Genomic DNA, 26084 nt, shown 5'->3' on the forward strand with positions numbered 1-26084 from the left:
GGAGTTGAACGTCACAATGGGAGCGTCACAATGGGAACGTTCTGACCGGCCTCTAAACACACATACCCGTTTACAGTAATCGGGACATGTAGCGCTTTGCTTCGTTGGCGTTTCATGTAGCCGCGGTGAACTGAACATTATCCACACGCACATGGATCAGTGAGTAACGTTACGGGTCATTTACCGTGTGTGAATTCACGGTTTAGCTCTGCGACTTTGTGGCTAGCTACCTGTCAAGCTAGCGTAGCTGCTATGTGCTGCGGTGCTAGTTAACCACCAGTCAGCGTCACTGGAGTATATATATAATTTGTTAGCTATCTACTTATATAACATCTGATATTAGTGCAGATGTGTCCTGATACTCACATATTCTCCCCAGACATGTCTAAAAAAAACAACGCAGTGTTTTATTGCTTAGTAAGCTAGCCGGCTAAGTAGCAGTTGACCAAAGCTTCTACGCTACTTATGTAAAAGTGAATAGTAGGTAATAGATAACTAGTTTAGTTGTGAGCTAGTCATCCAGCATAGATGACTAGTAAAGAACACCAAAGGATAAACTCGCTAGCTAGTTGGTTCATTTTAACTTATGTATAATTATCAACTTGATGGGGTTGATTTCTATTACTTTTCTATTGCTAACCCTTTATAGATGGTGATTTAAGGGCAAAGTGCGTCGTCACCATTGCCACGTCGCCCTTGCACTGTTCATCTTTGACACTAACCAGCTAGTTAACCTGGCTAGCTAAAACATTTCTATGCGAATTCTGGTGTTGCACCGAAATCTGAGACCACCGAGTGACTGTAAAGCCAGCAGCACTCAGCAGCATACTGGTCCCCAACATCAACACTTGTGTGCAAACGAGAACATATTTTTATTTGTCTTTAACTTATTATTATTATGAAGGTACAGTGGGATCTTGTATTCTGATGACTGCACATGGGAACTCGATCATTGTTTGTTTACTTGTGTAAATGTGTGAAACTGTTAATTAAATAGTATATGGTAGTGTAGGTAAACACTTAAGACCAAGTTAATTGTACATTCTACAGTCACAAAATTCAGTGCAACACCATAGTGCTGAATGCTGAATGTTTGAATAACCAGAGATAAAATCCTTCACTGAAAAATGGCATCATTGCTGACAGCTAATGAAAGTTATTACACTTTAGTTAGCACAACTACATTACATTAGATAGTTAGTATCTACTTCTAGCAGACCATGGCTTCGGCTGTCACCTCTATCTCCGTTTCTATATCCATTCTTTTGTCTTTTGTGATAGGGAGCTGTAGTTCTACAACGTCCTGATGTGCATCATCTTCTTCAAGTTTGACCCGCGGCCAGCGTCCAAAAATGCCTACAGGTAAGTTGCTTGTGCTGGTGTTGTTTTGTTTACTTGATGGCCAGTTGTGAACTAGCACCTGACAGAAGAAGAACATAAGCGTTTAGACACATCAGACCCTGCTGATGCAAAATATTCTATGAAGTCAGGTTGCTTCTGCCTCTGTTGCAAAATCAAGGCAAAAATAGCTCTACTTTGATGGTATGGGTCCAAGTCACTTCATTAAGCCGACGTCTCATTTACAGAGAGTCTAATTACACAGGAACAGAGGAGACCGTGAACTGAATATTAATGAGAATATATGCTTGTAATGCAAAGCACCCAAGAACACTGAGAGCGTTGACGGCCGTGCCGTAGGGAGTGACGGAGCAGGACGATGTGCACTTTGACCTCCGTTGCAGTTCTGAGCTCTGCTCCCCTGAGGGTGAGATTCAGCTGCACAGGGAACGGGAAGACCCAGCTTGTTGGGTCAACGGAAGGGGAGATGACAGATGTGGTGTACAAGAAGCAAGCCGTCAATGTCTGGCGAATTGAATATGAACTTGGCTGTGTGCCATCGCTGGACAGAGAAGCTATGTGGATGTGCGCCAATGCATCAGCATCACCACTATCAGCGTCGCCACTATCAGCTGTACGATTGACTATGCGGTCGGTGCGACGGACTTGACAGATCCGTCAGCCAGAGAGCAGCCAGGTAGCCGCCTGAAATAGCTTCGAGCCGCGGCGGGTGGGGAGCACTTCGACTGGCGCCGGAGGAGGGTGGAGTTGTGCTCTGATCACGCAGACCAGCGCCGCTGCAGATGGGGGCCCCGATGCGCGGACAAGCAAATATTTCTCGACGCATCAGTCGCAGTAACAGCGTCCAGTTGCATTAGGCTTCGTTACATGACGACGGGCTTCACCCCGTGGCTTGTCATTTGATCGTGGATGGAATGACTCAGTCACGGTGTACCGCACATGCCACGTGTTATCCGGTCAGCAGGCCTACTGGGGACAAAATGATCACCGTTTCCGATATTATTGCGGCATTGCTAGGAATATTAAATAATGAATAAAAGTTTAGAAGTTTAACGGAGTTTAAAAGGCTTTAATATGCAGTGAACCTGTTCTTCCCCAGGCACTGTACAAGTAGACCTTTATTGAATCTGTTACTTTGAATTTCTTTGACACCCAGAAAAAAAAAAAAAAAAAAAAATATATATATATATATATATATATATATATATATATATATATATATATATATATATATATATATATATATATATATATATATATTGTATCTGTTTAGTCTTTGGGTTTAGACTGTGTAGATATGATGGAGAACAGCAGTAGCCCAATACCAGTAGCAAAGGGCTCATTACCAGTTTGAAAATATGTTTTTATAAAAATGTGGTATATATTGTATGAAATGGGTTATATGCCATCTGTTGATGTCCTACTGAGGCCAGCGGTGTGAGTCGGCGCGCGCACGTCTGTGTTTGTGCGTCTGCAGGTGTGTGTGTGTGTGTGTTCACCCAAATGTGTGAAATACTTGGAAAAAGCTTTCTGAAAATGTCTGTGGTTCTCTCAGTTCTCTCTCTCTCTCATTGACAGTAATTTGAAACAAACTTTAGATTCCTAAGTGGAGGGTAAAAATTGAGATAATTCAAGTACCCATGAGTACAGTGATATAATATAGTGTGTGTTCTACTGGGGGGGGAAGTTGGTTAAGATGGGAAACATGAAGTCAAGTAGATGTATGTGATTTATATCAAGTGGAGAGCTGGTAAAAATAGGTTTGTGGGGGTGTGTGGTTGTCACTAGCTTGCTTTTCCCAATTCTCTCTCTCTCTCTCTCTCTCTCTCTCTCTCTCTCTCTCTCTCTCTGTCTGCCTGTCACTCCATCTCACTCTCTTTTGGTGCACTGCATAATATAGATCAGACACCTAATGTGGGAAAGTAACAGTGAGCGTGTGTGTGTGTGTGTGTGTGTGTGTGTGTGTGTGTGTGTGTGTGTGTGTGTGTGTGTGTGTGTGTGATGTTGGCCTCTGCACCAGATGCACTGATTCAGTATCTCAGTGTGGATGCAGAGGGATACACTCCACCTATTGACTTGTCTGATCTCTAATGTCACAAGGTCAGCGTGCTGTGAGCACAGCCCTTTGGTCTTTAAGCGTTATCTGAAAGCCGCACCGTGTCTGGTAACACAAGACTCTTGTAGCTACACTCCCCCGTCAGGGACACTGCAGAGCCTGTGAGTTTATCCTGTTTGACGTTTCTGTTATGAAAACATTTCTCTTCGGGTTTCTGTGCTGTTGCTCTCGTCCTAGTTGGGAAATGCTGAGTTAAGCAAAGATTTCAGCTGCCGCAGATCAGCTCATCAAATCTGGATGTTTATGTTCTGGGAGCCACTGACTTGCTCCTAAACACTGATTCAGGATCAGCTACTCCTACTCTTAACTTGGATTACCAAAAGAGAACAAGCAGTATGCCTGATGATCTTTGAACAGTTTCTGAACATCTCTGTGAAAGGTTTTAGAACCTCTCTGTACAGTTTATATGCTAGAACCACCTAACATTCCTTGTTATCACCACATTGGCCTGCAATACTTTACGTACACTCACTGGCCATTTTATTAGGTATCCCTTGCTAGTTGCGGGTTGGACCCCCTTATGCCTTCAGAACTGCCTTAATCCTTCGTGGCATAGATTCAACAAGTTACTGGAAACATTTCTCAGAGAGTCTGGTCCATATTGACATGATAGTATCACGCAGTTGCTGCAGATTTGTAAGCTGCACATCCATGATGTGAATCTCCCGTTCCACCACATCCCAAAGGTGCTCTATTGGATTGAGATCTGGTGACTGTAGAAGCCATTTGAGTACAATGAACTCATTGTTGTGTTCAAGAAACTAGTCCGAGATTATTAGCTTTTTATGACATGGCACGTTATCCTACTGGAATTAGCCATCAGTAGATGGGTACACCATGGTCATAAAGGGATGGACTTGGTCAGCAACAATACTGAGGTAGGCTGTGGCATTGACATGGTGCTCAATTGGTACTAATGGGCCCAATGTGTGCCAGGAAAATATCTCCCACAACATTGCACCACCATCACCAGCCTGAACCACTGATACATGGCAGGATGGATACATGCTTTCATGTTGTCAAATCGAGATTAATCAGACCAGGCAACATTTTTCCTATCTTCTATTTTCCAATTTTATTGAGCATGTGTGAATTGTAGCCTCAGTTTCCTGTTCTTAGCTGACACGAGTGGCACCCAGTGTGGTCTTCTGCTGCTGTAGTCCATCCGCTTCAAGGTTTGACGTGTTGTGCATTCAGAGATGCTCTTCTGCATGCCTCGGTTGTAACAACTGGTTATTTGAGCTACTGTTGCCATTCTATCAGCTAGAACCAGTCTGGCCATTCTCCTCTGACCTCTGGCATCAACAAGGCATTTGTGCCCACAGAACTACCACTCACTGGATATTTTTCTTTTTTTCGGACCATTCTCTGTAAACCCTAGAGATGGTTGTGCATGAAAATCCCAGTAGATCAGTAATTTCTGAAATACTCAGACCAGCCCGTCTGGCAGCAACAACCATGCCACGTTCAAAGTCACTTAAATCATCTTTCTTCCCCATTCTGATTCTCGGTTTGAACTGCAGTAAATCATCTTGGCCATGTCTACATGTCTAAATGCCTAAATGCATTGAGTTTCTGCCATGTGATTGGCTGATTCATCATTTGCATTAATGAGCATTTGGTACATGTGTACCTAATAAAGTGGCCGGTGTATACTTTAATAAATGTAATGAATTGCCTTTTTCGTTGTGTATTCTGACTTTCAACAATGCACAGAAAGCAGCTTTACAAACGTCTGGGTGCAGATCCATGATGAACAAGACGAAGGTAATCGTGGAGTCCCTGAGCAGGTTTAAGGGAGAAACCTTGGAGGACTCAACAGAGAACGCATCCTCCACTGGACAGTCCAGCTAGCAACCGGTCCATGCTTTAATTTGCTATTATCATCTCCATCTGACACAAGCCAACGCAGTGGATCCCAAGATATATCGCAGTTGTAATACCGTTGCAGTATAATCCCGATATGATATTTTGGTCTGTATCGGGCAGCCCTAGTCCCCTATGTGGCACGGCCATCCCCGGCAATGGCCACTCTGTTCCATCCCGACGGCTGGAGGCTGTTTATTGACCCTGGGCTTCTCCCTTCATGCCGGCAGGAAGCAGCCAGCCAGCGAATAGAAAACGGACCGATTGATAAAGCAATTGCTGCTGCACGTCTCCGCGATTGATAATCAATGCAAGGGCATTAGCGTATTCATTACGCTAACGAGGCTCCACACAGGTTTAGGTTCGCTTTCACTCTTCCCCTTTTTCCCCCCTCTCATTTGCGCTGATTATCCCTGCTTTAGCTCTCCCTCTCTCCCTCCCTTCTTGTCTCTATCTCTCTATTTCTCTCCATGCCCCCCTCCCCCGGCAGTTGACCAGGGAGCTGGTATCGAGACAGATGTCCTGTGTCCTGTCTGTCCTGTCTCAGTTTGAGTTCTCTTGAGAGGTTTTCTGAGAGGACTTGCTGTTTGGGGAATGCCGCAGACAGACATTAATCGAGTGCGTATGAGGTGTATTACGGAGGAGCCGGTGTGCTCTGTGAAAAGGCGTCCCGTGTGCAGGAAAGGCCCTGTGGACGCTGACCTTCAGTGTGTTGGGCAGCCCTGTAGCTCAGTCACTGCAGGGTTCTGCAGGTTTGCTGTCAACGTGGCTCTGAGAGGGTACGCTGTGGGTCTGCTGCTGATGAGAGCAAAGTGTGTGTGTGTGTGTGTGTGTGTGTGTGTGTGTGTGTGTGTGTGTGTGTGTGTGTGTGTGTGTGTGCGTGCGTGCGCGCGCACACGCTCTGTGAGACAGTGAGAGACCGTTGGGGGAGAGAGAGAGAGAGAGACAGTTGGAGAACACTGCAGCAAACTGAGCTTTTGTGGGTATGGGGAGCTGCAAAGACAATAGCCATCACTCTCCCAAAGTGCTGACCTGAAGCGCGTGCACACACACACACACATTCACACACACACACTCACACACTTATGCATTTGGCAGGTTGTGTTATCCAGAGCTACTTACAGAAGTGTTTTGTTGTCTGCTCAGAAATTGTTCATCCTTAGTGCTGACACATAGCAGCTTAGGTCAAAACCACACCACTGACACACACCCGCACACACACACATGTGCAACACACACAGACCCCTGTTGAAACTATCAAACCGTGTTGGGTTGGAGCGTGCTCTAATGGTCCAGATGCATTTGTACTGGTGCGGTTGCAGTGTGGATCCCAGCTCCGCCCCCAGAGTGCTTGGGTGCTCTACCACGTTATCTCACAGCCATCAGTTGGCAAGTTAGCAGTTTGGCTGGAATCAGCTTCTAATCAACAGGAAAGGCTGGACTGAACAGAAGGCGTGGGCTGGACCGCTGGACCGCAGGACCTGGGCCTTTTTTTGGCTGTTCTCGCTCCCAGAAGCTTTGGATTCGATTTGCAGCTTTAGACAAGATTACTCTAACTCAATCACTGATTCGGTGTGTTACAGAGATCAGATTCAATTCGTACTGACTGGCTGGAGTTTTTTGGGTCAGTTGGACGTTATTGGTGGGCCTTGCTCAAAATGTCGATTTGAAGAGAATACTAATGACTGTTTAATTAAAACTAAATCCTTATGGTGAGGCCTGTGTTATTGTTTCACATATTTGAATGGTGATATGAGAACAGAGTGGAACCTACGTCTGGTCCATACTGGTCCGTGCCAGTCGGTGCCGGGTCTCCAGGCCCACGTTCCACCAGCTCTCTCTTCTGTGCCCCCCGCAGGCTCGTCCTGGCCGCCAACAGAGACGAGTTATACAACAGGCCGTCCAAGGCCGCCGACTTCTGGGGCAACGACAAGGAGATCCTCAGCGGTAGGAGAGTCCGGCTTTTCAGCCTTCTGATTGGTTAAACATGTAATCGATCTGAACCAAACAACAACCCGGATTTGTTTGAAGGTTTTTTTATATGTACCACTTTTGTCTTATAATCCATTTAAGATTAATTTGAACTGCATTATTCTGCACTAAATTCTGTACTAAAACATTTTTTAGCAGATAAAACATAGGAAATAAGCTTGTAGTAAAGCAAAGGTGAACAGATCCTACGTTAAAATGTAGTTCCCCATCCACATTTCAGCCACATTTCAGGAGTCAGCCCTCCGAACCACCTCTGCAGGTCTGAAGGTTGCGCTGCACCCAAACCCAATCACTCCACTCCCCACCCGTCCACAGAGCCAGCACGCTTGCACTGTAGTCCTCCCACCTACAGCCCTCGTGTGGAAGGAGCAACCATGGTGGAGGTGGAGCCCTGACTGTGTGGAAAACAGGTTTTTAAATTGGTGTATGTTGGATAAAACTATTTGAGGCTGATCGATCGGCTGGAAAGGCGGTGACTCCTGTCGACTCGCGTTCCCCCGCTAGACACACTATTAGCATTTGTAGAAATGGCACTGAAAAAAATCCACTCTGGCCTCAAAGAACACGTTTCGCATTTCCAGCAACGCACTTGATGTTTGATGCCATCACGTCTCCTTTTTCTCTCCGCCCTCAAGGATGACTCCATATTGACTGGCTAAATGGTGTAGAGAGACCAGTGTTATCATGAAAGAAACCATAAAAAACCCCTGAATGAATAATGGCAGCTCAAAAATCTGTTCAGAACCAACAAACGTGGCCTTCCTTAAACTACCTGCCCTATCCGTCTCCTATGAGGGACGAGGGGAAAAGTGATGCATACAGTCAAAATGAACAACACCAGGAAATGAGACTGGAGGCTGAAAATGTTTGGCCTCCTCCTAGGGGCTCCACTCATCCTGGCATCAAGCCGCTAGTAATTGATTGACGACCCCTTGTTTGATACACAGCACAAGGAATCAGTCATGGCCCCTTGCTGTTGGGCAGAGATCGGGTGACATTTAGTTTGTCGGGCTCTGCTCGCGCCTGTGATTTAGGGTCAAGCGGATGACGTGTTTGGGAGTGGGGGGGGGGGGGGGGGGGGGTGATCGTTGCGGGTTGGTAATTAATGGTTGAGTTTATGAGAAATGGCTGAAATGAAGTATGGAGTTAGGAAGGGGGTCTTTAACCACCCAGGGGGGTGGAGATTGAACAGACACCCAGCGTGGAAGACATGAACTGAGGCCAACTGATTAGCCTCAGGCCATGATGTACAGAGGAAGTGCCCAAAACAGATTCATGTGACCTTTCATAAAAAATCCTAGTGTCCTGTGTTCCTCGCCGTTTTCCCCAGATTTATCTGAAAATTAACATTTTAAGCCCTCTACATTTCTAAATGAGCACTATTATTGTACACATACAGCAGAGGTCTGTCATGTTTGAAATTCTCTTAAAATACTCACTTGAAATACCACAGCAGTCTTCTTTAAATTCTTTCAAAATTTAAACATGCAGGAAAGTCTATGACATTCACTAATTTGCTTGAATCTAAATTATCTGTCAGCAAGAACATTTTACTTAATATGAGCTATTGAAAAAAGTATAAAAAAAACCTAGACGTAATTTGAATAATCTTGTTTGCAGAGAGGTAATTAAGATAATTAATCTGTTGAGAATAGCTTTATAAATATGGAACACACTCCATTCTCTGCATTGCACTAAGCCAGCTGTCGAATAAGACGCGTTCGGTCTCGCGCTGGGCGTCGGCACAAGGTCTGGCCGTCTGCCGCAGCTGGTCCGTCTGGGCCCTCTCGCCTCCCGTGCGTCGTTGAGAAGATTGCTCCTCTCCTGCGTGCCTCCTCAGGTCTGGATCTGGAAGAGAGGAAGGAGGGCGGCTCCTGGCTCGGGGTCAGTAGGCGGGGCAAGCTGGCCGCGCTAACCAATTACATGGAGGGTTGGACCAACCCGGACGCCCGCGGGCGAGGTAGGTTCCGCCGCTTCTCTTGCATTGGCTGGCGTTTATGACGCCGGTCTGGCAGAAAAATTTTTTTCAGACGGGTTAGGCAGAGGAAGACTCTTCGTCTGCAGGCCAAGATTTTGCTTTGTACCGAACTGCATAATCATCTGAAGCATTGATGAATATGATTTTATCCTGTTAGTCGACTCCCTTATTAAAGGCGTCCAGATAACGATCATTACTGAAAGCCTTAGCTTGCGTTAGTGAAACTGCTTATCAAGTGGTATTGATTCTGCAGTTTTCCCAAGTGACTGCTGTTCACCTTCATTATTGATACTGTGTTATTGGCGTTTATTAAAGCACTGACCTTTCTGTAAGTGGGTTCAGAGCGCCACGATGGTACGGCAGACGCTGGGAGAAGCTGCAGTGCTTGGCTGTTGTTTAATGAAAGTTGAAGGTCTGCCATTTTGTAACTGCAAGGTGCCCGTCTTACAAAAAAAACAACAAAACGAGACTTCTGCCAGAACATAATCCTCCTTTGTGCAAATGTGAGTACGTGTCCCTTCTCCCCAGGGTTCCTGGTGTCGAACTTCCTGACAGACAACCTGGACAGCTTCTCTTACCTGCGCAAGGTGGCGTCTGAGGGCCACCTGTACAATGGCTTCAACCTCCTTACGGCTGACTTCAGGTAGGTGTGTGCAGCAGGACAGTTTGGGGGCTCTGGGCAGGGGCCAGCCAACGGGTCCTGGGGCCTCACACTGGGGCCTCTTCCCTTTCTTTCTGCCGCTTGTCTGGTGGGGTTTGTGGGTGGAGGTGCTGCTGCTACAGCGGCCTTACAGAGTGGAATTGTGATTTATAATGCCTCATAAGCCCATGCACACAATGTTTGCATGCCTATTCCAATGTTGTACTCAAAACAGTGCTGATCCGGAGCATACCGGACTTCAGTAGTCAGCTTGTTAACCCTGCACTGGGCTGGTGCTTATGCGGAAATACACGTCAGTGCTATTATTATTTTATTGAGTAATAGAAAGAAACACCTGATGTGAAATTTGAGATCATGCTGTGAGTGGGTCAGTCCAAATTGCCTGGTCTGGGGAACACACTGAACCATAAAGCTGTGGAATCCTGGATTAGATCCAGGCTCCTGATTCGCTTTTGGTTTTACGGAGACAAAATCGGGCCGCGACCATTCCGGGGATGGTCTCTAACGTGAGTAACCGCGAATGCGACAGCCAGAGACACGAACGTTGCGCTCGTCTGCATCTGCGTACGTGCCCGTCTGGCAGCGCGATGTACCGCGGCTTTTCCTGGCCGTGCGGCGAGTACACATGTTAACACGTACATCACAGTAATTGCCGTCCTCGGTCATTCATGCGGGACACGATATAAATGTAAAAGGAATCTTTAATCCAATGATCCTAACGTCACTAGCATTGAATGATGGCGAGCGTAGAGCAGATAGCGCTGGCTGATATTAATCCCAGTGCCAGCTGCTCCCCTGCTGGTATTCATTTACCACCACAGCTTTCCTTAGGTTGGTGCCTCTACGGTTATGAGGGACTCGTGCGGCGCCTCCTTACAATTCATCCAGCGTAATGAAATGATAGTCACTCGTCCTCTCCGCCACCATTCCATTCTGTTTCATCTACAGGCAAACAAATCTCCCAGGCGGGCAGGGCCAGGGTCCCGAGAGATTTGCGGGACTTTGTGTATTGAAATGTCTTTCTTCTCACTTTCTCCCTCCCCGTTCTCGCTGTCCGTGTTGCCGGGGACGCGGCGGCGGGATGATTATCGTGTGATCTCGGGGGGTCTGTTTGCAGGGGTGGGGAGGGGCATCAGTTCAACCGCCAGACTAAGCTTATGGAGGCCATTTGGAACTCAGCTTCACAGCTGCTTGACTGCACACTCCTTCCTTCGGGTCTTTGGTCCTTCCCTTCTAAGAGGAATTTGGTTTAGAGATGATTCCTGCAGGCACAGGTGTGCCGTTATGGTTTTTAAAGGCTGAAACTTCCGTCATATTGTCTTTCCAAGAGACCATAAGTCAAGTGACTGCTAATTAAATCCAGTATTATCATTTCAGATAGTGGTCAGTATTATCACGTATTGCTATGTAACTGTGCTGTTAATGGGCCATCCGGTACTCGATCTAGAACAAACCGGTCTCATTATCAGGGAGAAGGTCAGAGTACACTAGAGTCGCCAGCTCACGTGGCATTAATCCAGATAACACAAAATCCCTGCCGTGTTTCTCCACGGGGGAGGAATGAAACTGCATTGCAGACGTTTCATGGATGCGCACTGAAGCCAGGGCTCGCACATCTTACTCCGTTAGCTCAGTTCCCAGTGATGCTGAAGCGTCATGGCTAAGAGAGCACCAGAACCAAAGTACCAGTTTGGGGTGAAGATGGCCGATCTCGGCAGGCAGGATCATCCCATTAGCGTGTGTGCCCACCCCCCCCAGAAGAACCAGATCCTGCTCCTGATTCCGTGTGGTTCACTCCGGCCCTAACGTAACACCTGCCGATCCGGCTAAACAGAGCCGGCCATAATAAAATAAGACCCGCCCCTACAGCAGCAAAGCAAATACCTCGTCCTGCCATGTCCGATATTGCATTACTTTGTTAATGCGTGCGGGGGCCAGAAGGGACGATATGTTTTAAGAGGCTGTGTAGTGTACGGACACACAATGACAGGAGACACCCATGAGAAGTAATAAAAACGAATGTCGAAATCGTCTGGGGGTGTTATTTATTTGTTTACCATCTCAATAAACAGGATCGTTACCAAGCCATTAGTCTACCCCCTCTTCTTCTCCCAGGTGAAGATGATGCATGTGGCAATAACCCTATCAGAAACTTCGCTGTGGCTCCTTTGTCTACAAAATCAATAGCAACGTCCTACAACAGGAGAGGAGGTGTACATTATAACAGAGATTCTCTGCCTCAGCCGGCTGGCTTGCCAAGACCGGTGATGATTCTAGCAGTTGTTGTGACATATCCGGGCCGTAACTATTCCTCGTGTTTTTAATCATCTGCTTCTATATATCAGTCTGGAGAATGCGACGAAGAAGAGGGACCATCATGGCCAAACTAAACAGCAGTGCAGAAAATTGGAATTTTCCCAAAAGAAGCAGTAAAACTTCTCCGTGGATGTCAGTATGGCTTGAGAGATCTTTAAATCAAGTTTTTGCTTCTCTTTTCGAAGGAATGTTGTTGATGGGGTGCAGAAGTGAAGCATTTGGATCTATACCGAAGGCTCTAGTACTTTTGGACAAAGCTGGTGTCCTGTGACTGGTTACTTGAACTTTGTAAAGTTGGTTTAATTGAATTTGTCTTGTAGTTTCTCAGCTGTCAGCCAAGAATCTGTTCAAATGATGAAGAACGAAGCTCTATATATGATGAACAGGACATTATTTTCATGCTGCAGTTAACTTAATTCAAATTCAATGTAAATTCTGTTTTACTACACGGTCATTTTCCATATTAGTTCATGTGACACCCAGGATGACCCCTGTGCATGAAACCCAAGGCACTATAGCCCTCTCTCAGTCCAGGTTCCATTTTGATATGTAATATAGAAACCGTTGTTTTAGAGCACAGTATTGGCTTTGGAACGCTCTACATTTCTAATAATACAGCAGAAACAACTGTGGTAGATCATATCTGAACATTCTTGCATTTAGTGGAATTTTCAGCACTACTCAATTTGGTGGTGTGTAATAACAGTCATAAATAGGCGATATCCTGCATATTTAGGTCTCCAAAGCCTCCCCTACATATGAAAATATAGATACATGTCGACGCTCATGTTTCAAAATAAACATAAGCCTCCCAGTTTCTTATTTTCATGGAGGAATCTCTGGGCGCTGGGGTGCCTTTCTCTGCTGGAGAATAATCCTTTTTGTGGGTTAGTCGTGTTTGTTCAGCGCCTCCCATCCAGAACCAGCTTACTGCTCACAGCTTCTCGGTCTCCCGCAGGGCTGAGGCGTTGGTCTCCTGTGCGGTGAGCACTCTGCATCCAAACATTACGGAATAATGGCATCACTCCCTGTCTTCTCCCTTAAGTCACGTCTTTATTGGCAAACGCACCGCACATCGTTGCTTAAGAGCAGAGAAGCCGAATTGGTACAGAGGCTGGAGGTTGTCCAGGGTCTTGGGACACCGACCTTTGTGTTCTTTGACACGTATCGCTGGAGCCCAGATTGGTCTAAATTAACGCTGCTCCCAGCGCAAGTGTCGTTGTGGGTGTCGTTTAAGAGTTCGTCCATGCCCCGAGGTGGGATTGCATATCGGATGAAGAAGGAACGTGGATGAATTGGAATAGACTTGGCCTGCTCCACAGTGATAAAGAACGAAGGAAGATTTGTAAGCAGGAGGCAGCGAGGAACGCTTTTCCATGCCCTGGCAGTCAGTGACGTGGTGACACAAGGCCAGACTGAAACCACAGAGCAAAATTTCAAGCCGTGCTCAGCCAGGCTAAACAGGATGTTCTTTGATCGCGGTCTAATCGGAGACGAGCCATGGACATGTGCTAGATTTGGAGTAGCCACGCGCCAGCCGTATCTGCTAGCCGAGCGCTCCGAGCTCGTGTTCTTCCCATCAAAGCCGGAACCACGCGGCTCAGCTCAGCGGGAGGAAGAAGCGCAAACAGACGCCGGTTTAAAGACAGAAAGGAAGACGTGGGCTTCCATCAAACAAGCTTTCTCTCCTCGGCATACTGATTGTTTGTCTTGGAGGATGAGCTGAGGGAGGAGTGGAGATCTCTCACCGTCTCCCGGGACTCCTCATCACCTTCGAAAAGTATTTTGTGCGAATGTATTTTTTGCACTCACAAGCCGCGTTATTAGAAACACCTGCACTTGGCTGTTGAAGGCCAGCATCATTCTCAAAAAACCTTGTGCAGTGCACCAGTTTTGTTGTTGCTCTCTCTGTGGAGGTATATATATTCCTTCAAGCTTGGGTCCTCTAGCAGAGACACGGGAGCTTGAGGGTCCTTCACAGTATCCTATGCCAGTGCTGATTACCACAGGAACCAGTGTTGCCTTCAGTTTCCACATCTTTTCCAACTCCTCTCTCAGCCCTTGATATTTCTTGAGCTTTCAGTGTTCCTCGTTCCCGACGTGGCTTCCATATAGTTCTTGAACATCTCCGTTTCATCTTCGGATCTTCTCCTCCGTCCCCTCATTGCAGGTGTTTTGTAATGGCCACGCTCAAGTCCTAATCAGTGGCTACTGGCTCTAGCATTGTGGTTTTACTATTAGGATACTGCTTGGATGTTTTGGACACCACTCTTATCCCATAGAGGATCCAGCTGCCCGCTGTGTCTGATACACCAACCAAATAACCACAGTTATACTGACTTGTGGCATATGTGTTGGAGAGTGCCAGACTGCATGTCAACAGGTGGACTAAATTCAAGTATACTAAAGACCCAACATGGGTTTGTAATAAACTGGGACCTTGTGCTTCTCAAGAACGGTGTACCATGATTATTTCACATCCTTTTAATAATCCCTCCCTTAAATTCATGTCCAATTCATTTTCTGTCCATCCTCTTGTTTCTCTGGCCAAATAAATGAAGCAGACGACCCAGTTTACTGTATTTCTTGCATTCCTGTGTGTGTTCGGAACATATACAACTCCGTGGTTCAACAGTGTCATTCGAATAAAAGTACTCGAAAAAGTGCAGGCGGCTCGTTTGAGTGTGGCCTTTCACCACAACCGTGTAAGAGATGAGAGAAACGCATTTAATCATCTAGAGCTCTGAATAGCCATGTGAATGCGCTCGCGGTTGCCGGGCAAGGAGCCATTCTTCCCGCTAATGACGAGCACCCAGGCAGAGGAGAGCGATCGGCTCGCTAATGGTCACAGATAAAAGAGAAGAAATTGATTGTTATCCGTGTATCGTGCGTCAACATTGAATTTCTAAACAGCTTACAGATTGTCGCAGCTTTTAGACCTACTCAACCCCCCCCCCCCCCCCCCCCCCCCAAAAAAAAAGTTTTCACATCAAGACATATGGCTTTGGGCTGACAGCGATAACCTTTCGGTCGTTTTGAGTCTCTGGCTAATTATACCGATGTAAACAGAACCGCAGGCCAAAGGAAAGTTTACAGAAGATGAAGACATTTGCACTTGAACTGACAACGATAACCTTTTACACGGTGGTTATGCTTCTCTGGATAATTATGTAGAAACATCGCGTATTAGCTGCAAACAAACCCGCAGGACGATACGGCAGGCGTGGCGTGGAAGTAAACCGGAACAGGATCCGTTTCTTTAGCTAATCCAATAAATCTGTTATTCTAGCTAGGTAATATAGTTACACCATCTTGAGTGGCGTAACTAATCCCGTGCTAATGAACTCAAGCATCCTAACTTCTTAGTAAATTAGAAGGACTGCAAACCCAGCAGTGTTTAATATAACCTATAACAACGTTGTGTTTTTACTCACGCCGATCCAGTCTATTCGCTAACGGTCGCTCGCTGTGAGACTAATTATATTGGCTCTGATTGGTGTGTTGGTGAATAAAATAACTCACTGCCAGTTTAAGGTTAAATAATTGGTCTTCCACAGTGTTTACATATCTAGGGGAAAAAGTAAAATGTTGGTGAAGCTTAAATAAACAAAAAAAATGGTAATTCGCGTTAAATTGTTTGAGCAGGCGTGATGGCTAACTGCGTTTCTTCTCTCCATTTTGCTTAATTCAGAGCCAATGAAGACACTGTGTGTTACTATGGAAACAAGGGCAGTCCGGAACCCATTCGCCTGAAAGCGGGTCTGTTCAGTCGCTCTTAGCTCTCTTCCCATACACTAAAGTAGGCTTTCAGTTAAGGTGTGTGTGTGTGTGTGTGTGTGTGTGTGTGTGTGTGTGTGTGTGTGTGTGTGTGTGTGTGTGTGTGTGTGTGTGTGTGTGTGTGTGTGTGTGTGTGTAAAAGCGTGTTATTCCTCCAGATCTGAACACACACACAGGTTTTTATTCAGACATATTTTGTGCACTTTATTTAATGACCTGACATGAGAGAAATGCACATGTAACATGTGGGTGAGAATGACGAATAAGTGTGTGTGTGTGTGTGTGTGTGTGTGTGTGTGTGTGTTAATAGGAATATATGCGTTGAGTAACTCCTTGCTGGAGACTCCGTGGCGGAAATTGGAACATGGCAAGCGTCTTTTCACCAGCGTGGTGAGCAAAACACTGCCCCCTGAAGGTCTAGTGCAGGAACTGCAACAGGTCCTGAACAACACAGAGCTGTGAGTCTCTCAGTTTCACCCTCCATCACATCTCTTGCCTCTCCATCACTCACACCATGTCCACTCTCTGTCTCTCACTGCATCACGTCACACACACACACACACACACACACACACACACACACACACACACACACACACACACACACACACACACAGTCAAGCTTCAGGGAAAAACAGAAATCCACTCTTTCTGCACTTCAGTAACAAACTAATCCAATCTCTAAAGCCTACTGTCCCTCACTCCTTTTCTCTCTGTCTCTCTCTCCCTCTCTCTCTCCCCTTTCCCCTCCTCCCTCTCTCCCCTCCCTCCCTCACTTTCTCATTTATCCTCCAAGTGAAATTGGAACTGTGTTTATCTCTTTGATCTTTGTCAGGTCATTTGACAAAAAAGCAAGAGTTTATTCAGACCTTATTTCAGAAGATCTTTGAAGTGCAACCCACAAATGTTTGTGAGCGTTTTAAATGTTATTTTTATATCTAAAATAAACATGATCTCTGAGGATGAAATAAACATGAAATCTAAGGATAATGGTAATGAATTTCCTCACACCAGGGGCGAAAACACCACTCACATCTGTGGAACATTTCTCAAGTTTATTTAGCATCAGTAAAGTCCAAGCCTTAATGGCCTGATGTGTTCCTTTTCTCACCATCATACCAACACTCTTCTTCTCACACTCTCTCTCTAGTATTTACATACCACAGCACTTTGTTCTGTTTAGCTGTAAGCATATTAACTGTGTTTTGTGTTGGGCAATTAATCAAAAATGCATTGAAACCAACATTCAGAACCTCTGACGTAATTTCACCCATGTTTGCCTTTAAATAATTTCATATAACATATGTACTTAATATATTTAATATATACTTCATATTATGTTAATACATTCGTTACTAATTTGCCAATTGTGATTTTTTTTTTTTTTTTTATTTTACAAATTTCCATGGTTTTCTGTTTAGCTTAGACATGTTGAGTTTTTGGTTCTTTGGATTAGAACAAAAGCTGCTAACATTGCTAACAAACACTGGAACAGTGCAACAGCAGTCCAAATAGCCTTCATAAATACGTGACTAAACTTCTTTCACACCACAGTCAGATCTTAATAAAGGCCTCACATACTAGTTCATGTGTTTTATGATACATTATGAATTGTTGTAAAGTAATAAAGTGGAAAAAAATGTCTTTGAGCAGTTTGAGAGGCATTTGTGGACATGTAGCTTATTTACAAAGGCCATTATCGTTGCTGTGGACATCCATGGTTGTTCTAAAGAATTTGGTCTCCAAACATGTTGATCGACTGCGTCTGGACTCGGTGACACTTGGATGTTCTTGTTGGGTTTTCTTGCTTTTTTTTTTTCTTTTTTCTTCACCCGTTCTCTCTCTGCCTGCCTGGCCGTGTGTCTTCCTCACTATCACCTCTAGGAGACTGGAGTGTGTCAGCAGCTACCTGCTTCTTTTTCCCTGTTGTTGTTGTTACACAAGTGCATAGGCAGTGCGAGACCTTTTTTGAACCCGTGTGGAAAAACTCTCATTATTGAATTCAGCTGAAATGACCTGTTATTATATAATCCTTAGTAACGGCTATTAAACTAAGACCAGAAACACCGTAGCATACTTCAACGAGTCTAATAGCAAAGCTTTTAGCCATTTTCCTTTTATCTTTGGAGCTGCACTGCTGACAGTTAGATTTTTTTTCTTCTTCTTTCAGTACAGTCGTTATTTAAATGTCATGTCAGGGCATTTAAAACGTGTGCTTAAGCCTAGAGAGGAGAGCGGGACTCTTCTCATTATCTCGCGAGTGGAGTTGAGGAGCTGGTTGGCACGTGGGGTCCCGCCGGCCTTTATCGGACCGCTGCACCTGCAGGACACGTCCGGCTCTGCCTCGTCCACACACACACACACACACACACACACACGTGCGCTAATGGCAGCAGAGAGGTCGGCTGTGAGCTGGGGCTTCCAGGGGCCACAGTGGGAGGAGGTTTAACTCGCGCTTTACGATCTCTCCACGTCGTGGGTTTGCTCGCTGCTCCATCAAAACGAAAGACAAACTCCTATTGGTGCAAATGAACAGAGCAGCCACGCCCAGCATACTGTCCAGTGTGGTCATGGAGTCTACAAACGACCAGACCAGGCAGGCACACTGAAGAGAGACTCCACGTCGGACACTGTGCAGCTGAAACTGTGACTAGTGAGTGGAGCCCAAGGTGCCACTGGCTGGTGTTTGGGGACAATGTCCAGCAGCTTGGACTGACCCCTCTGGTCAGAGGCCCATGAAGTCCTGGGGTGAGGAACTGGTGGGGGGTGGGGGGGGGGGGGGGTGTAGTGGCTTGTAGAGGTTCATAGAGTCCTCAGCTCTGGGTGCATGTGCAGAATCCAGATTGGCCTCCGTCTTGCAGTCCTGCTGTGGAGCAATACAGCGGTGCAAATGTGGCTTCCTTCCACAATTCACTGGTCTTGAGAACCAACAAACCCCCTTACAAATGTTGTTCCAGACGTGATGGAGTATTCATGAGACACCGTGAGCGTGGTGTTATTTACATCAAAAGACCTACATCAAAAGCTTGTTTCAGCAGATGCAGCCTCTGAAGCACTTCTGAATGAACAGTGCTCAGAAATCTCGGTTATGTCGCTGTAGCTACAATTACCCTCTCTCTCTCTCTCTCTCTCTCTCTCTCTCTCTCTCTCTCTCTCCCCCCTCCTCCCCCCTCTTCTCCTTTCCCCAGGCACACTCCTGACCCCATGCAGGAGAGTCAGGGTGTGGGCTACAGTAAGGCCATGCTTCAAGCCCTCTCCGCCGTGTGTGTGCGCTCACCAGGTTATGGCACCAGGTCAGCTCCACCCTCACACACACACACACACACACACCAGGTCTCTTTTTAGAGGTAGACACAATCTTCTTTTTCCATTGATGTTTGGGCTTCTGTTGAAATTAATAGAAAAACAGTTCTGTACCTTTTTGCTAAAAAAACATATTAGTCTTACTTCTGATTGAAGTCTTCAGAAAAGAAAACAATCCCCACACTCCTATTAGAAATAGTGAGCTCATGGCTTGGCCACACCCCTCACCCCCGGCATGTCTTCGCAGGACCAACACGGTGATCCTGATCGATAGCGAGGACAACGTGAGCTTCACGGAGCGCAACATGCTGAACTGCGATATAACACGGTGGAGCACCACATCCTTCCACTTCCGACTACAGGACTGAGGGGCGGGGCTCCGGACGAGGGGGCGGAGCCCCAGGCGCCATGCCTTTAATACAACTGCTCACACACCCCAAGCCATGTTAACACCTGCTAGCCACAGAATGAAGTTATCCTCAAAAGGGAGAGTTTTGTTGAAGTGCCCAGGTTTAATTCGTAGGCGAGCAGATATACTCATGCCATCCTCAGGGCTAGATGACCAACGTTGGTGACGATGCGTGATTTATGGTGCGCGGAATGCTTTTGTCCATAACGCAAATTTTTTTTAATGACAATACCGAAGCCATTATCGGTTGCGATAACGAGTCCTGCAGTCTAGAATACTTAATCTGCCAAAGAAACAAAGTTGTTTTTCTGGTCCTGAGAGAAATGAATGGTTGATGTGGAACTGCAGACAGGACACGAAGCATCGGTTTGCTCCATTAGCGATATACAGCGTGCGGTGAGAGAGCCCCTTCTCCGTCTGGAGAAGAGCACATCCGGGGCTTCGGCTCTCGGTGCGTAGCAGGACAAACTCAGGAACACCACCTTTCTGGGGCTTCATCACCACAGTCAACCTTCTGTCACATGTTTATTCTGAACCTGGCCATCCGTGCGAGGAATCTCCAATAAACGTGGCTTTTTGGGGCTGGAGCCAATTTCTGTTGAATATTTTTTGCCACGTAAATGTTTTTTTTTTTTTACTAATTACAAAGAGTCACTGTGTCTCAATTTGTCGTGTTTTTATGCTCTCGGCACCTTTATTTATTACCTAACAAAGATGTTTGTATTGATTATGAAACCATTGTGATTTTTGTATCATTTGGGGAACCTCCGGGCATCCTTTAACGATGTGTGGATGTAGTGTGTGTGGATCAGTGCAGACACTTCCTGGGTATGGTGGTATTTAACGCCATTGACCTTCCGACATCAGGTGCAGCTTACCTGGCCCAGCTGTAGGAGATTCAGACCACGGGCCTCCACCAAACCTCCATCGTGCAGGGATATCAGCACAGAGGCCAGGCTCTCTCTCTCTCTATCGCTCTTTCAGCACTGCAGACTCGTGTGTCTGTCTCTCATTCTATATCTCTCTCTTTCGACAAGAGTCTCTCTTGTCAGCCTACTTATAATAGCACAGCTTGGAATAGATCAAGCGCATGTCTTTCTGTGTAGCAGTGAGATTTTGATGTCCATACACACACACACACACTGAGTGCCTGTCACTCTGCTCAGGTGCTGGAAGCGCTACAGGACACTGTTGTTTGTCTGTTGTCTTCATGGGACTCGCCAATAAAGCACTGACAGTGACTTCTAACGCCGTCTCTTCACGCCTGGTCTTTCTGCATACAATCATGGCTAAGCAGCAGCTGGATAAGCCGAGCTTCTCTGAGTCCTCCACGGCTCCGTGGGGCTCGCCCTCCATCACCCAGTGCCAGGGTTTCACATAATTAGGTGTCCGAAGGCAAGAAAACACGGACGCGTTTGGGACCGCCTGTCCCTGTACTACAGTGACACTATGAGCCAAAACCCATCGAGTGAGTGGTGAGACCAAAACTGGATCACCACTGCCACCTACAGGACTCGTGGGAACACTACAGGCGTTTTGTGTGTTTGTTTGCATATACAGCAATAGTAACGTTAAATATAAATCATGATAAGCAGAGATTCAGCCCGAAAACACACACTTTAAAGAAACAGAAAATGAAAAGAAAGCACACAGCAACAGGCCTCTTTAAAGAAACAGAAAATGAAAAGAAAGCACACAGCAACAGGCCTGTAGTAACTGTACTTATACACAGAATAAGATGTAAAGAATTTCGCAGGCCGGTTCAGTAGAAGCTCTCGGCCGCCGCGATGCCCGTAGCAGCCGTAATCTTCGTACCCCTCGTCTCGTGTGGCGTGGGCACGGTGGGAGCCCCAGACTCACATCGTGCTTCCCGCTTTCATTTCTCTTTTCTCTTTTTTCCATTCATGGTCTTCGTTCCTGCTGGTAGCCTCGCTCAGCGTTATGTACATGTTGGCATTAATCTTCACAGTGTCCTTTCTGCTCATCGAAACAAACAAATACTGCATTAATATTAAAATACTGCAGATACTAAACAGTACAGCAACAATACCCAATTCAGACCAAAGTGCAGAGTCAAAGATAAACACATTTCGAGTTGTTTTATTATTTATTTTTTGCCAAGGTTTCCTTACTATTATTTTAAATGTTTATTAATTGTTATGCTTTTGGACTAATTGATCCATTTTGCTAGTAAATGAAGGGTCTTACTGCAGTGATGTATCTGTGAGCATATTCACACTTGAAACATTCAGTTATGTGCTGGCTCCGTAATACGCTATGACACGCGGTTACGTGACGAGACAATACAACACACTACCTTTTGCCTGGTACGTTGTCCATGGTGATGTAGCTGTTGGACTTGGCTTTATCGACAATGTCATCTGGCATCCCAAATGGTTCCTTGCTGTATTTACAAAATAGTAGTTAATCTATAAACTATAAACACACACCATAACACTCTGCAGTGTAATAGTGAGCATACGGTTAGACGGTACACGTTGCTGAATTGTTAATGTGTAGTGGTGAGGTGTTATGGTGCACAGATCACCTGGGTGTGTAGACTTTGAGTTTGTGTACTGTTGTACCGGTAATGTGTGTAGCCGTGTGTGTTTGAGAGCGGTGTACTGTTAATGTGTGTAGCCTTGTGTGTTTGAGAGTAGTGTACTGTTAATGTGTGTAGCCATGTGTGTTTGAGAGTGGGGTACTGTTAATGTGTGTAGCCGTGTGTTGAGAGTAGTGCACTGTTAATGTGCGTGTTTGAGAGTGGGGTACTGTTAATGTGTGTAGCCGTGTGTGTTTGAGAGTGTACTGTTGTAAAGTGTGTAGCCGTGTTTGGAGATCACCTGACAGCTGGACTCTTCGGCTGCCATAACCTGGCTGCAAGAATGCTGAAGATTACACCAGGAACCAGGAACGCACAACACCAGCCCAGGCACAGCCAGAACGCATTCTATACACACACACACACACACACACACACACACACACACACACACACACACACACACACACACACACACACACACAGCCCCTTGGTTCTCTTTTGACTTAATATGACCTTCTAGGCTGTTACTGTTTGATGCATAATCCGTTCACACAGCTTCATCACAGCTTCTGATGCACTTATGACCAAACGCCCTACGCCCCGCCCACTCACCCAGGGTCCAATCAGATTCTCGCAGGCAGCAGTGTACATGTTGCTCAGGGAGACTGGCAGCCAGCGGCATTCCAGAACCTGGTCCAGTATCTGGCGTGACAGAGCAGGCGATAACTGCTAGAAGTATTTCTCCATAGATGAGAGGTGAACTATTGTTTCAGAAATTCAGGTTTAAGCTTGAGCGAGACACGTGCCAACTGGCTCTGTTCACACTTGGGGGGACAGGGGGTGTCTGGTGCTAGCACCTTCTCTTACCTCATAAAGGAAATGTTGTTGATGTTGAATTGTTTATTGTGATTTGAGGCGTTTATGTGCAGGACCAAAATTAGCATAATTACGGTTTATTGTGTACCATAATGGATTCTAGCCTGTAGCTATGGATACAGCGATACAAGACATCTGCAGTAGCACGTGTCCCAGGTTAGAGGAGTCTGTGCCTGTTCCCGTGACGCCTGTTCCCGTGACGCCTGTTCCCGTGACGCCTGTTCCCGTGACGCCTGTTCCCGTGACGCCTGTTCCCGTGACGGTTCCCATAGGCTCCGCAGAGCCTCGCCTTTTTCTTAAAGACATCACCATTTGAGGAAGAAGGTTGTTAAAGTGATTTGGCATGGCAACTCACCGAATGTTGTACTACGCGCAAGTACTGGTTCAGTAGCTCCGCCCCCCTCGTCAGCACGCACTGAGATGCCTAAAACACACCACACGGCACCCCTGCATGCTACTGTCCATGGGCCACGGACAAATAACATCACATAACATCAAATAACATTCCCCTCTCCTCCGTCAGAGGCGGTGGTAAGCGTGTAAGGTCTAAACGTGGACGACGTGACTCACGTTCCGCACGAGGCCGGGAAGCTGCAGCCGGAGAGACGTCTCCACTTGGCTGGCGCTGCGAAGAGTGTTCGCCGCGTTCATCTAGACGACAGACGTCAACAACGTGCGTGAACGACAGCATGTATCCACCATCCGCCGTGTTCAGTGCATGTTCAGAAATGGAACGGCCCATCCTGGAGCACCGTGCCTCTTCGCACGGTTCACATCACCTGGAGCTGGCTGGCCAGTGTTCAACCTCATTCACAAGCACCTCACAGTTAATACAGGTGTGGGCGTCCTTAAGCCATCCACCAAGTTAACGCCATTTCATAATCAATTTACTGCTATCCCACGACCTTTGGCACAGCAGCGTTTTGAAGGCAGTATCACACTGTTAATGAGTTAATGATTGTTAATCGTGTAGTGGTTCTTGTTTGAAGTAAGCCTCATGTGTTTGTAAATGTTTGCTGCATGACAGCAACACACCCCTCCATTTACATACCCGGTAGTTCTGACTGATGTTGGCCAGAGCCTCTATGCTGGATCTCATCCTCATCTAGAGAGACAAAGAGATTTTACCATACAGTGGAACCACCTCTGACCCGCCCACTCCCACCAAATGCCCCGCCCCCTCCAGCCCTGTGGAACAGCATGGGTTCACGCATCATTTGATGTTCTCCGAATGTGGTGGGAACACGTGACCCACATGAAGCACGCACCCTGGAGGAGTTCTGGTGCTGAACCACATTATCCACTTGTCTGGCTGTATCTGCCACCATCATCAGATTCTTAAGAATCACCGCATTTCCCTGTATGAAGACATGCAACATTATGTCAATTTACCAATTTAATAAGTCCAAAATACTAGATGTCTATGTTCTGTCCATCTCTAATAACTAGATCTCTGCTCTATCCATATCTGTAAACACTAGATCTTTGTTCTGTCCATATCTGTACACACTAGATCTTTGTGTTCCATACATATCTGTACACACTAGATCTCTGTGTTCCATACATATCTGTACACACGAGATCTCTGTGTTCCATACATATCTGTACACACGAGATCTCTGTGTTCCATCCATATCTGTACACACGAGATCTCTGTGTTCCATCCATATCTGTAAACACGAGATCTCTGTGTTCCATCCATATCTGTAAACACGAGATCTCTGTGTTCCATACATATCTGTACACACGAGATCTCTGTGTTCCATCCATATCTGTACACACGAGATCTCTGTGTTCCATCCATATCTGTAAACACGAGATCTGTGTTCCATCCATATCTGTAAACACGAGATCTCTGTGTTCCATCCATATCTGTAAACACGAGATCTCTGTGTTCCATCCATATCTGTACACACGAGATCTCTGTGTTCCATCCATATCTGTAAACACGAGATCTCTGTGTTCCATCCATATCTGTACACACGAGATCTCTGTGTTCCATCCATATCTGTACACACGAGATCTCTGTGTTCCATCCATATCTGTACACACGAGATCTCTGTGTTCCATCCATATCTGTACACACAAGATCTCTGTGTTCCATCCATATCTGTAAACACTAGATCTCTGTGTTCCATCCATATCTGTAAACACTAGATCTCTGTGTTCCATCCATATCTGTAAACACTAGATCTCTGTGTTCCATCCATATCTGTAAACACTAGATCTCTGTGTTCTATCCATATCTGTAAACACTAGATCTGTGTTCTATCCATATCTGTAAACACTAGATCTCTGTGTTCTATCCATATCTGTAAACACTAGATCTCTGTGTTCTATCCATATCTGTAAACACTAGATCTCTGTGTTGTATACATATCCACCAGGCCCTCACCGGCAGGTTTGCGGTCTTCTCCAGTATGTCTGCAAAATGTCCCAGATCTGTTTTCACTACTTCTCTGCTTAGCTGGAGAAAGGGTTGACGCTTTAAAAACAATACTTACGAAACATTTCTATGGATTACATTTCCACAAACACAAACACAGAGAAACACAGTACCAGCGCTTGAAACTCTTGGTAGTTGATTTGGTCCAGCTGGCTGAAGTGCTGGAACAGCTCCATGGTGATCCTGGCCTCCTCACGCAGCAGGAAAATGTTGCTCACGTTCACAGATGACCTCCTCAGCTGCTCCCTGATGCCCTGCAGGTACTGGAGCGGCGAGCGCACGTGATGGCAGCCGTCGTTACAAGACCCGGCGCACGTGTGACTCAATTCACTAAGTGACTGATCACTACATCAGTGCTGAATATTCATATGATCCAAATTACACCTACAGTGGTTATATAGGTCCAGGTGGGAAGCAGCTTGTGTGTGTGTGTAGTCCAG

General features: G+C 46.1%; 2 protein-coding genes across 5 annotated transcripts in view; one reads left to right on the forward strand and one right to left on the reverse strand.

Moving 5' to 3' along the window:
* Positions 1–21025, forward strand: tango2 (transport and golgi organization 2 homolog (Drosophila)). Its single transcript, XM_076994650.1, has 9 exons — positions 1–159; positions 1282–1362; positions 7200–7288; positions 9174–9293; positions 9840–9954; positions 15980–16047; positions 16376–16523; positions 19254–19358; positions 19616–21025. The coding sequence occupies exons 2-9, from the start codon at positions 1307–1309 to the stop codon at positions 19734–19736; spliced, it is 822 nt and encodes a 273-aa protein (XP_076850765.1). The 5' UTR covers positions 1–159; positions 1282–1306; the 3' UTR covers positions 19737–21025.
* Positions 20381–26084, reverse strand: part of LOC143500495 (prominin-2-like) — a 19008-nt gene continuing 13304 nt past the window's right edge. For 3 of the 4 annotated variants that reach the window (XM_076994645.1, XM_076994647.1, XM_076994646.1), the window contains exons 17-26: positions 25758–25907; positions 25594–25665; positions 24467–24556; positions 24250–24303; positions 23769–23849; positions 23554–23622; positions 22935–23024; positions 22621–22727; positions 22095–22181; positions 20381–21754 (exon numbers count right to left, since the gene is read on the reverse strand). In XM_076994645.1, the coding sequence (XP_076850760.1) occupies positions 21634–21754; positions 22095–22181; positions 22621–22727; positions 22935–23024; positions 23554–23622; positions 23769–23849; positions 24250–24303; positions 24467–24556; positions 25594–25665; positions 25758–25907 (921 nt within the window). In that variant the 3' untranslated portion in view covers positions 20381–21633. The remainder of the gene's footprint in view (positions 21755–22094; positions 22182–22620; positions 22728–22934; positions 23025–23553; positions 23623–23768; positions 23850–24249; positions 24304–24466; positions 24557–25593; positions 25666–25757; positions 25908–26084) is intronic. The other variant, XM_076994648.1, reaches the window with a different exon arrangement.

The sequence above is a fragment of the Brachyhypopomus gauderio genome, unplaced genomic scaffold, assembly GCF_052324685.1.
Source record: "Brachyhypopomus gauderio isolate BG-103 unplaced genomic scaffold, BGAUD_0.2 sc154, whole genome shotgun sequence".
Classification (NCBI taxonomy): Eukaryota; Metazoa; Chordata; class Actinopteri; order Gymnotiformes; family Hypopomidae; genus Brachyhypopomus; species Brachyhypopomus gauderio.